At 45.3% G+C, this 12,340-nt stretch overlaps 1 protein-coding gene across 1 annotated transcript in view; it reads left to right on the plus strand.

The window, feature by feature from the left end:
• COL4A5 (collagen type IV alpha 5 chain) overlaps nt 1–12,340 on the plus strand; it is a 142,052-nt gene that overhangs the window by 128,013 nt on the left and 1,699 nt on the right. Inside the window, exons 42-50 of the mRNA XM_082208644.1 lie at nt 643–776; nt 904–976; nt 2,371–2,442; nt 5,416–5,544; nt 5,714–5,812; nt 7,123–7,335; nt 8,172–8,349; nt 9,513–9,627; nt 9,970–10,142. Coding sequence (XP_082064770.1) covers nt 643–776; nt 904–976; nt 2,371–2,442; nt 5,416–5,544; nt 5,714–5,812; nt 7,123–7,335; nt 8,172–8,349; nt 9,513–9,627; nt 9,970–10,142 — 1,186 coding nt within the window. The remainder of the gene's footprint in view (nt 1–642; nt 777–903; nt 977–2,370; nt 2,443–5,415; nt 5,545–5,713; nt 5,813–7,122; nt 7,336–8,171; nt 8,350–9,512; nt 9,628–9,969; nt 10,143–12,340) is intronic.

A 12,340-nucleotide genomic window follows, 5' to 3' on the forward strand; every position in this document is an offset into this window, starting at 1 on the left:
ATTTTTAAAAGGATTTAGTTCTTGCTCAATAGGGATCAAATTCCAGATCACATTCATGCATTTCCAAAGCAAACTAGTTCAGTTCACAGTTCATCCTGGGAGTGGGGTGTGTAGATTCCAGGCTTCAGAATGTTCCAAGTTGCTATGCTGAAGTATATAATATACTTAAGAAGACATAAGAAAACAGCAAAATACACAAACACAATGGAATATGAATTGTTTAGTATATTTCCTGCAAGAATTACATCCTTTAAGCTTAAAGGCCGAAAGTGTCTAAAGTGCAGAAAATCACTTGAATGAACTTGAAGATGAGCTAGAAATCATTTTCTACCCCAAAACAAACTTTATTCACATTCAGTTTGCCCAGAAATTATGGGAACTACTTTCAGGTGTATTTATTTGTTTTGTTTGTTTTCTATACCACCCTTCATCTGAGAATCACAAGGCAGTTTGCGATACAAAACATAACATAGTAACAAACAAAAACAATAACCATGTAGCGCAGAGGTTTCTGAGTTAATTCGGAGAACATTACTAAACCGAACGAGTTCATTCCAAGCACTCGCCCTCATTGATAACAGAGGTGACTCGCAAGGGGACCAAGTCATTCTAACCCAAGAACTTGTGTTTTGCAATATCAAGGTCTTCCTGGTTCAGAAGGCCCCCGTGGACCCCCCGGAACTGGAGGAATAAGAGGAGAAAAGGGAAACCCTGGCCAGCCAGGTCAGCCCGGAGCGCCTGGTTTGAAAGGAGACCAAGGACTACCTGGACGCCCGGTGAGTGCTTGGAAAGGGAGAAATGTTTGTTTCTAAAGGAGCAGTTGGTTTTGGATGAAAGAGATTTAGGCTGCAGTACTATATATACACACCTATGAAAGTAATAACCACAACTGTGTTGTCTTAGGGTGATCCTGGTCGTCCTGGTCTGAATGGAATGAAAGGAGATCCTGGTGTTCCAGGAGTTCCAGGATTCCCAGGTACATCAAAGGCAATTCTGGAGGGCCTCTTCCAAGCTAAAACCATGTGCCCCTCTCCCTGATAGTTTTAAACAGCCAAGAGGGTCAAAGGTCCAGAGTTTGCAAGCACCTTGTCTGCACATCTTTGGGGTTTACCAACTGAAACTCATCCCACACAACAAGACTAGACTGTGCTCCGGACAGATTCATCTGCTGTAATAGCAGAGTCCAGATCCTGGTGGATGCATTCAGTTTATGCTTAAAATGCTTTACAACAAGCTGCTGTTATAGATATTAAAATACTGAAATTAGTTTAGATCAACTTCAGCATAAAGCAACAATAATCTATGAGGTTGTGGGCCCACCTTGTGAACATGGCGCATCATGTAGGAACCTGGAGCAGGGCGTTCTTAGTGGTGGAGCCCTTGTTGTGGGACTTGGTTCCCATGAAGACGTGGGTCACCACCACAATGATGAGCTTCCACCACCTGAGTCAAAATGCCGTTTCGAATCATGTAGAAAAAATGAACAAGGTAACCAACACTGCAGCCACCAGAGCATGTTAAAATAAAATAAAAGCTTTTGACAATAAAACTGTCTTATCCTATAACTTGGGGAGCCCACATGGTGCCATCCAAATGTTGTTGGACTACAACTCCCATCATCACTGAGCATTGGTCATGCTAATCAGAAGTTGGAGTCAGTCCAACAAGATCAGGAAAACATAGTGTTGCCTACTTCTGGGTCTAATTGGTAAGCGTTGAACCTGCTGAGGGAGGCAATTGTAGAAATGAAGCACCAGTACTAAGAAAGCTCCCCCAACAGCTACTTCCAAAGCAGATCCTAAATTGTGGGAAGATTCTTCAGCTGGGAGATGGCTACAGTGCATCTGATACCCATGTCCCAATCCATTTAGGGAGGGAATGGGAAACCTTTTCAGCTCAAAGTGGGAGGCATTCTTTTCTGGGCAGCCTTCTGAGGGCCACATAGTAATGGTGGATGGGGCCAGAGGAGAAAGTGGGCAGAGAATGAATGTATGTTCTACCTCTGTACAATCTGCTAGTTTCTACACCTGCACCCACCTCTATCCTTAATCCAGAGAAGCAAAAAGCATTATCAGAGTTCAACAATACCTTCCAACCAGGCGAAACTCTTGGGGTGTAAGCAGTCTAGGGAGAGTTCTAAGGGCTGAATAGGCCTTGGACAGCCAAATTTGGCCCCTGAGGGTCCCCACCCCAATTTCGGCCTTTACAGGTAAATGATGCCATAAATGTTGCAGATAAAAATTATGTCCTTTGAGCTAAAGAAACAGGTATCTGGGGCAGGAGATAGAGTTGCTTCATGCAGTGCTAATGCTGCTAAAGATCATTCAATTCCACTGGGTTATCATTAACTGCACAGCTTTTGCCTTTCAGGCATGAAGGGGCCCCTTGGACCTTCTGGACCACCAGGCCTTGGAGGAGACCCTGGACTCCCTGGATCTCCAGGTAGGAACTGTGTTTTTTGTGTGGCTGAACCAGAATAGAAAACGAACTGCGAGACCTTGTTTTGACCAGGGTCGGGATGTTTATTGGAGAAGATTGGTCTGCTGCATTGCTTCTGCTTTAAAGAGTATAGTAACTGGGCCATCAAAGCTGCTGCCACCACCCAGCATTTTGAAAACTCATATACAAGGAAGCTGCTGGAAAGTTGCTGAAGGCTCCCCTCTCAGAAAGCAGGGAAGCCAACATGAGAAGCTGGGTTACAGAATCATAGTTTGTTTGGAGCGAACCAAACCCTAGTAACAGATTCAGATGTAAAGTTAAGTCAGAGATTGTGGTTTGTTCCTCCCAGCATGAATCACAGAATCATATTATTGTAGAGTTGGAAAGGACCCTGAGGATATTCAGTCCAACTCTTGCTATGCAGGAACCACAACTAAAGCATCCATGACAGATGACCATCCAACCCCTACTTTAAAACTTCCAATGATTGAGAGTCCACCCACTTTTTAAGGGGTCAAACAGTTCTTACTATCAGAAAGTTCTTCCTGATGTTTAGTTGGAATCTCCTTTCTTGTAACTTGAAGTCGTTGCTTTGGGTCCTATAAACCCTGGAACAGCACAAAACAACTTGCTCCATCTGTGACAGATATTTGAAAGATGACTATCATATCATTCTGAGCTTTGGCCTACCTGATCTTCTCCCAGCAACTGTTGGCTAAGTGCGTATACTCTTCCTTTATGATTCCCCCTTTCTTCCATTTCTTACAATGCCCTTCTTAAATCTCAGCTCATCTGTAAGTTCCTTGTGCAGTCGCACCAGTTTCTTTAAATGCCTCCCACTTTTCTTTCTAGTTGGAATCATAGGGACTTCTAATAAAAACTGATTCACTTGTGCATTATAAATCATAGTTGATAGCTTAATGTGACATGCAAATACAGCCACAGAATCATAGAGTCGGTGAGGGCTTTAGGTCTTCTATTTTAACCTGTTTGATACAGGAAACCCAGAGCTAGAGCTTCCCCCACATTCTTGAAGACTTCCACTGAAGACCTACCACTCCACTAAGTTATTGGTTCCATTGTCAAACTGCTCTTACAATCAAAAAGTTGCTGTTACCATTGATCCGAAATCTACCTGACAGCTTAAGTTCATAAGATATGGTCCTGCCCCCTGGGGTGGGAGTGAGCAAGCCTTTGATCTTTTTTAGTGCTCTTTGGGTATTTGAGTATTTTAAGAAAGCTATCATGACTCCTCTAAGTCTTCTGCAGGCTAAGCAGCATACTCAGTATGTTCAATCTTTCTGCTTAGGGTTTGTTTTCCATACTTCTGACTATTTTCATTGCCCTCCTCTGAACCCATTCCAGTCTGACTATATTCACCTTTAAGTGAGGATGTTGCAAAGATCACTTAATTTACTTTACAGTGGTGCCTCGCAAGACGAAAAGAATCCATTCTGTGATTCTCTTCCTCTAGCAGTTTTTTTGTCTTGCGAAGCAAGCCCATTGACGGATTAGCGGATTAGCGCTATTAGCGGCTTTTAGCGGCTTTTAGGGGCTTATCTGCTGATCGGATCAGCTGATAAGTGGCTTAGCGGCTTAGAAAAAGGGGGGGGACCAGCAGGAACTTGCAAGACATTGTCGTCTTGCTAAGCAAGCCCATAGGAAATTCGTTTTGCGAAGCACCTCCAAAACGGAAAACTCTTTCGTCTAGCGAGTTTTCTGTCTTGCGAGGCATTCGTCTTGCGGGGCACCACTGTATTAGCCTTCTGCTTGTGTTGAACAGAAGCATTATAGCAGGACTATGATCCTCTAGAGGTTTTAAAACTCCAGCACCCATCAGCCTCAGCCCAGCATGACCAGTGGTTAGGAATGATGGGAGTTGTGGTCTAGCAACATCTGAAAGGCCACAGGTTCCCTCTCCCTGTACTATATGGATACATCTCTTGAGCCATATTCAAAATACAAATAAGATCATAAGAAGGGCCTGTTGGATGAGGATAATGCAGTCCAGTAGCCTGTTCTCACAGTGGCCAACTAGATGCCTATGGGAAGCCCCAAGTAGGACATGAGCCCAAGAGCCTTCTCCCCTCCTGTGGTTTCCAGCAAATGGCATTCAGAAGCATTGCTTCCTCCAACTGTGGAGGCGGAGCATAGCCATCGTGGCTAGTAGCCATCAACAGCCCTATCCTCTATGAATTTGTCTAATCCTCTTTTAAATACATTCACGTTGGTGACCATCACTGCTTCCTGTGGGAGCGAGTTCTATAGTTGAACTATGTGAAAAATACTTTCTTTTATCCATTCTGAATCTTGCAACATTCAGTTTTCATTGTCCATGAGTTCTGGTGTTATGAGAGAGAAAAGCTGTTCTCTAGCTACATTTTCCATACCATGCACAATAATGTTATAAATGTCTATCATGTGCCACGTCTTCAACTTTTCTCAAGCAAACATCAATCAAGAAGAAGGGGAGGGATCTACCAAGTTATGCAAAGTTTAGCATAGTAAAGGCATAGGAGAAAGGGGCAGATTTTCTACCAGGCCCAGATCAGGCTGAATTTCACTGTCATTGAGTCCAGTTTGGAGAAAAGGTTTTTCTCTGTCCTTTGTTCTGAATGTCAGGTGCCTTTGAGTCTCTCTTGTATGCTGTAAAAAAAGTGAAAAGACAAAAGCCCTTTGTGTCACAAATCAAAAGTCTCCTATGGGGTCAGAATGACTTGTCTGCTCCAGTGTAGGGCATATCTCAGAAAGTCTTTGAACCTTTGAAGCAAAGTTGGTCACACTTTGAATGGTTTCAGTCTGATCTAACAGAAGGATTGCTGGGCCCCTGATGGACCTAATCAATTTCCCTTTTGTGGGATGTTCATGTGCAAATGTTTTCCCTTGTGGGATGCACCCCTCTCCCCTAATGAATCATTAATAGGAAGACCAGTTAGTGATGTAAAAACTGAAATCTGCTTTTGCTTTGTCCTCCAGGTCCTCCAGGGATACCTGGTCCAGCTGGACAAACAATTATTGTTAAAGGTGACCCAGGCCCACCAGGTCCTCCAGGGCAGCCTGGAATGAAAGGTCTACCTGGGCTATCAGGCCCTCCAGGATTACCAGGTAAATTTCTCATTCGGAGACATAAGAAACTCAGATAAAACAGACAATTGCATAGCTTAACATTTGGCCAGCTCCCAGGATTAAATAAACCATGATACTGTAGTTGCTGGCTGCTTAGGCATATTTGCAGACATTTTACTACAATGTGTTTGTGCATACACATATCTAGGCCCGATCGGTCTTCCTGGTGATCCTGGACGAGATGGGCTTCCTGGATTTGATGGACCAGGAGGACGTAAAGGAGAGAGAGGACTTCCAGGTCAACAAGGTATGGTAAGCGCTCCATCCATGCCCCAATTTTGCTTAGAAGTAGGTGGAGGAAAGAAGCACTTGTGTGCAAGGAGGAGGTTCCATCAAGACTGCAGAGTAGGAAGCGACATGTCTTTAGAACAGCTGCTTGAGGGGAAGGTGATAATGTGCATCAACTGGACATAGGAAATGTAGTTTGGTACCAAACTGTGAAAGTACAGTTGCTGAACCCTAAACAGGCAGATTTTGAATTCAGCTGAATTTTTCAGTTGAAAAGCACAAGACGATGTGGAGTGAAGGGAACAAATTATAAGCACATTCACCTTCTTCTGAGTCGGTGGCGCTCTCTTTCTCTCCCTCTATTTTATTGCAGATAAAATAATGTATATATCACCTTCCCATTCTGGACAGCAGGTTGCATCCAATAAAATTACACTGAGAGTAGCCAAATTGAAATCAATGGGCATACATTAACCATGTCTGTTTTCAGAGTCTACTCTGAGAGGGACTGGCAGGTGCAGGGCACTTTACAACAGTTCTAAGGCAAAAGCCAAAACGAGAACAATAATAAAACCAGATATGGATCATAGCCAAACTTGGCCCTCCAGCTGTTTTGGGACTACAACGCCTATCATCCCTAGCTAACAGGATCAGTGGTCAGGGATGATGGGAATTGTTGTCCCAAAACAGCTGGAGGGCCAAGTTTGGCCATCACTGATAGATGAACCAATCCAACTGAAAACCAGAGCCCAGCATGTCAGATGCCTACCTAAATATATTATTGGCTAGGTGGTGAAAAGCAGAGAGTAGTTAGGGAGTTCCATAACCTAGGTGCAACCAGAGAAACCATGGTTTGGCTAATCTTGCCTTACCCACCACTAGGACATGAAGAAAAGCCTCCTCAGCAGAACCTCCATATCTGTATGATACATTTAAAGCACTACGGTGCTGCTTAGGAAGTCATGGTTTCCCCCAAAGGATCCTGGGAATTGTAGTTTGCTAAAGGTGCCAAGAGTTGTTTGGAGGCCCCCTATTCCCTTCCAGAGCTACAATTCAGAATTATTTAGGGCACTCTGGTGCTCTGTGAGGGGACAAGGGGCCTTCTAATAACTCTCAGATCCCTTAACAAACTACAATTCCCAGACCCTTTTTGGGAAGCCAAGCCTGCTTAAAGTCAATTGATATCGTGGAGATTCAGCCTATCTCTACTGTTTGGCATTTGTTTCAGAGGAGCCACACTTACTTCTGTGTGGCATGCCTTTGCTTTATTATACATCTTTACATCTTTCTCAGGGGAATTAATCTGCTTTGTTTGTCCTGCATAAACAGGTCAACGAGGCTCGCAGGGCCCCCCTGGCCCAGATGGACTTCAGGGCCCCCCTGGTCTTCCTGGGCCTGCTTCAGTTGCTCATGGATTCCTCATAACTCGCCACAGCCAGACAACAGACACGCCGTTCTGCCCACAAGGAACCACCCAGATTTACAATGGATTTTCTCTTCTCTACGTGCAGGGGAACGAGAGAGCCCATGGGCAGGACTTGGGTGAGACATAGTCTTTGCTGGGAATGTGATTGATTCGTTGATTCAGTTTGTTCATGTACCACCTTTTCAGAGTACCGAAAGCGGCTTACAACAGGCACCCACTTACTATCAAATGCAAAACTTTGGAGTGTGTGTGTGTGTGTGTAGGCAGTAGAATCCTAGAACTGTAGAGATGGAAAGGAGCCCAAGGGTCATCTAGTCCAGCCCCCACTGAAGCACCCACGACATGTGGCTATCCAAAGCAACAAAGAAGGCAGAAATCAGCAATTTAGCAAAGAATAAATTTAATGTTACAAAACAAATCATATGGACTTAGGGCCCAGCCACACTTTTGTTTGTCCCATGATTTCAAGTTGCCATTCCAACAGGTGTTTCTTCCTGTTTTGCCGCTTTCCCCGGGGAAACCCGCAGCTTACTGCACAATTGGAACAAATGTCAATCCACAGGAAACCTGACTGAAGCAGTATGAATCCCACTTTACAGATGGCAAACTGAGGCTGGGATTTGCCTGTAGCCACAAAGTAAATCCATGGCAGAGGAGGGGGTCACAAAAGTCAAATACATAATCCTTTAGGCCTGCACTGCATCTTCTGGACCATCTTCTGCACTTAAGGCTGCCTTTTCCAACCTAGGGTTCCGAGAAGTTGCTGGACTACATATCCCATTAGCCTCATACAGCATGTGTAACAGTTGGGGTTGGTGGGAGGTGTAGTCCAGCAACATCTTGGGACCAAGGATGGGGGAAGCTGGGTTAGGCATTATATAAAGACCTTCTACAGTGGGGAAGATTCCCCCCACCCCCTCATGCCTATAAAATTGTGTCTCTTGTTTGCCAGGCACTGCTGGAAGCTGCCTCCGCCGTTTCAGCACCATGCCCTTCATGTTCTGCAACATCAACAATGTCTGTAATTTTGCATCTCGGAACGACTATTCCTACTGGCTCTCCACCCCTGAGCCAATGCCAATGAGCATGGAGCCTTTAACCGGAAAGAACATCCAACCCTTCATTAGCCGGTGAGGCAGAAAGTGGGATTCAGATCCAAACACACAGAGAAAATGCATGTTCTTTCTGTCTTTTAGTTGCTTTCTTCAAATAGCTGTCTAGATGAAGATGTTGCTACATAAAGCTATATAAAACATTATGGAGCTGTATATTTATGTATGGGGGCTTGTTAATATGGGATGGGTACAGACTGATGGGCAGGAGATTCAGGACAGACAAAAGAAAGGTCTTCCTCACGCCACATTCAATTAACGTGTAGGGTCAAATTATGGAGTGGGTATTGTTTTGACATTATGGTATGTGGTTTTGTATTGTAAACCACCCTGTGATCTTTGGATGAAGGGTGGTATAGAAACTTAATAAATAATAATAAGTCCACAATAAGTAGCTTAGAGATTAATTTGTGGTACTTATGCGCCACCCATTATCCGTGCGCACTGGGCAGCTGCTGCAAATTAAAATCAATAAAATAGAACCAGCAGTCAGTTGAAACAATCCAGAAACTGCACTGTCACTCAGAGTTAGCATAAAGGCATATGAAGCAAAAAGGAGGTTGAGGAGAAGCCTACCCATTGCTGTTAGCCACAACATAGAACCTCCATGTTCAGTGACAGTATTCCAGCTGCTGGGTAGCAACAGCAGGAGAGGGTTATTGCCTTCATGCCCTGCTTTTGGGCTTTGTAAAGGTAAAGGTAAAGGTACCCCTGCCTGAACGGGCCAGTCTTGACAGACTCTGGGGTTTGCGCGCCCATCTCACTCAAGAGGCCGGGGGCCAGCGCTGTCCGGAGACACTTCCGGGTTACGTGGCCAGCGTGACAAAGCTGCATCTGGCGAGCCAGCGCAGCACACGGAACGCTGTTTACCTTCCCGCTGGTAAGCGGTACCTATTTATCTACTTGCACCCGGGGGTGCTTTCGAACTGCTAGGTTGGCAGGCGCTGGGACCGAGCAGCGGGAGCGCACCCCGCCGCGGGGATTCGAACTGCCGACCTTTCGATCGGCAAGCCCTAGGCGCTGAGGCTTTAACCCACAGCGCCACCCGCGTCCCGCCTTTGGGCTTTGTAGGAACTTCTAACTGGTTACAGTGAGACACAAGGCACTGAACTAGATGGGATATTTAATCTGATTCAGCAGGTCTTTTAACACTGTTCCTTCCCCAATATTTCCCCCTTCAGCTGCACTGTCTGTGAAGCTCCTGCCATGGTTATAGCGATCCACAGCCAGACCATTCAAATCCCACCTTGTCCACAAGGCTGGCACTCTCTATGGATTGGTTATTCTTTTATGATGGTATGTACCTTCACTGAAAGTTTCCATAATAATGTCCCAAGCTCTCTTCATGAGTTTGGGACAAATGCATGTGAACTTAAAGAGGGGAGGGGGGCAGGAGCCATGTTCAAACCCCACCCACCAATATCCCTCTACACCCCAGGCAAACCATGTAACACTGAGCCCAAACCATGGTTTAGCTTCTGGTAGCATGGCTGCAGCAGGAGCTACCGCAAAGCAAAAGTGACCACAGTTTTCTCCCTGTGCACCAGCACAATTGCTTGTCTATGGTAAGCCATAGTTTGACTTAGCATTAAGTGTGAATGAGGCCAATTAAACTGACCTTGCTGCTTTATTTTTTAGCATACCAGTGCTGGGGCAGAGGGATCTGGACAGGCATTGGCCTCTCCTGGTTCCTGCCTGGAAGAATTCCGTTCCGCTCCTTTCATTGAGTGTCATGGTCGAGGGACCTGCAACTATTATGCTAATTCATACAGTTTCTGGCTGGCAACTGTGGAAGTGGCAGAAATGTTTAGGTGAGTGCATCCCACATTGACTAATGTATATATATTTGGCAAGTTTTTTGTTCGGTATGCATTTGGACACCTCATATGATATCTTGATGGTTCCATCAAGGAGCAGGGTTTTGTCAAGGTTACTATTGGACGCCATTTTGAATCACAACCTCTAAGCTTGTCAATTTTTTAAAAAATTGCTTACAAATAGAAGCAGACAAAATAATGAGTCTTGGCAGATGCAACAAACAAAACAACATAGGGGTTAATTCCAGATAAACAATACTTAAACATGTAAACTTATAAAGTTTAAGTCAGATCTAACTAGGATTGCCATATATGTCCTCTTTTTCCAGGATACTTCCTCTTTTTCATGGGTATGTAAAATGAAAGTCGTCATAGCAATCCATAGTTAAAAGAAGTCAGCAAATGTGTCCTCTTTTTTGCTTTTCAAAATATGGCAACCCTAAATCACACCAGCCTGTAATCTAATACAGAAAGTTATTTCACTACATACAGGTATAATTAACTATTACTTTATGTTACCGTATTTTTCGCCCCATAGGACGCACCGGCCCATAGGACGCATCAAGTTTTTTTGGGGGGGAATAAAGGGGGGGAAATTATTTTTTTTTCCCCAGGTGCTTGTGGGGCAGGCAGCGGGGAGAAGCGCTCTTCTCCCCGCCGCCCGCCTTCAGATCAGGTCCGGGGACAGCGGGGAGACGCAGCGCGTCTCCCTGCTGTCCCAGGAGTGGTGGGGCAGGCAGCGGGGAGAAGCGCTCTTCTCCCCGCCGCCCGCCTTGCGATCAGATCCGGGGACAGCAGGAAGACGCGCTGCGGCTCCCTGCTGTCCCCGGAGTGGTGGGGCAGGCAGCGGGGAGAAGCGCTCTTCTCCCCGCCGTCAGCCTCCAAACCACTTCGGGAGACAGCGGGATGGTGGGGTTCCGCCTCCCTCCGTCCCCCGACCTTGTGGGGCTGGCGCTGGGGCTCTCCTGAAGCCTGGAGAGCGAGAGGGGTCGGTGCGCACCAACCCCTCTCGCTCTCCAGGCTTCAGTGAAAGCCTGCATTTGCCCCATAGGATGCACCCACATTTCCCCTTCATTTTTGGAGGGGAAAAAGTGCGTCCTATAGGGCGAGAAATACGGTAATTATATGTAAGGTTCACAGTCTAGGCATAATCCCTCCCTAAGTACAGTAGAGACAATGCCTACATGTGTAAGGATTCCATTAAGACAGAATGAGCCAATCTAGTGCCCTCCGTATATTATTGAAGTCCAACTCCCATCAGCCCCGGTCAGCTTGGTCTATGGTCAGGAGTTACTGTAAACTAGAAATATAGCTAAAAGCTTGGTGCACCTGTCAAAGCAAAACCCCATTCTGCACAACCATAGCATGCATTTAGGACTAGGAAATAACCTAAACCTACATCAGGGGTGGGAAATGTGTCATCTTCCAGATGATGTTGGACTACAACTCCCATCAGCCCCAGCCAGCATGGCTAATGGACAAGGATGATGGGAGTTGCAGTCAAACAACCTCTGGAGGGCACAGAATTGGCCTGCCAGATTATTAAAAGAATCCTCAGAGGTCCATCTGAGTCAATCCACCACAGAGATGAGGTGTGTGGTATCCTAACATAGGGCCTTTTTGTGATGGCACCCCAATCACCTGAATTATAGAATGTGCTCTCAGGAGCAGGCCTCACCTGGTGTTGTGCCTGTTCTCTTTTTGGCAGCTGGTGAATATTTCCTTAAAAACAACAATAATAACTGCCCCTTACCTTTACAACTTTTAGTCTCCTTTTGAACTAAAATCTTTTACTTAGTTTTTATGCTGAGGTTTTTTTGCACTGCATTTCTCTTGATTCTTTTATTTGGGTTTTAATCTTGTGAACCTCTAGGGGCATTTTTTTTTCTTTTTAATGAAGAACAGGTTCTTAAAACATTGTGATAATAAATAAAATCTTCCATGATCCTGCCACCTGCCCAGCTTTGGCCATGCACACAGTCACTGTACCAGAGTCGTTTATAAAATGTGGTCATTCACACGCTTCCTCTACTCCCATCTGGCTTGTTCTCTCCACCCATTCCACTCCCAACATCTCCAGTTAAAGAGGTCTTAGAAGGCCTTCTATCTCAAAAAGAGAGAGACTCTAAAAACCTACTGCCAGCTGCAGCTAGAAGAGCCAGTGACCCTCCCACTCAGCTATGACTTCATCC

The sequence above is a fragment of the Podarcis vaucheri genome (genome assembly GCF_965113315.1).
Source record: "Podarcis vaucheri genome assembly, chromosome: Z".
NCBI lineage: Eukaryota > Metazoa > Chordata > Lepidosauria > Squamata > Lacertidae > Podarcis > Podarcis vaucheri.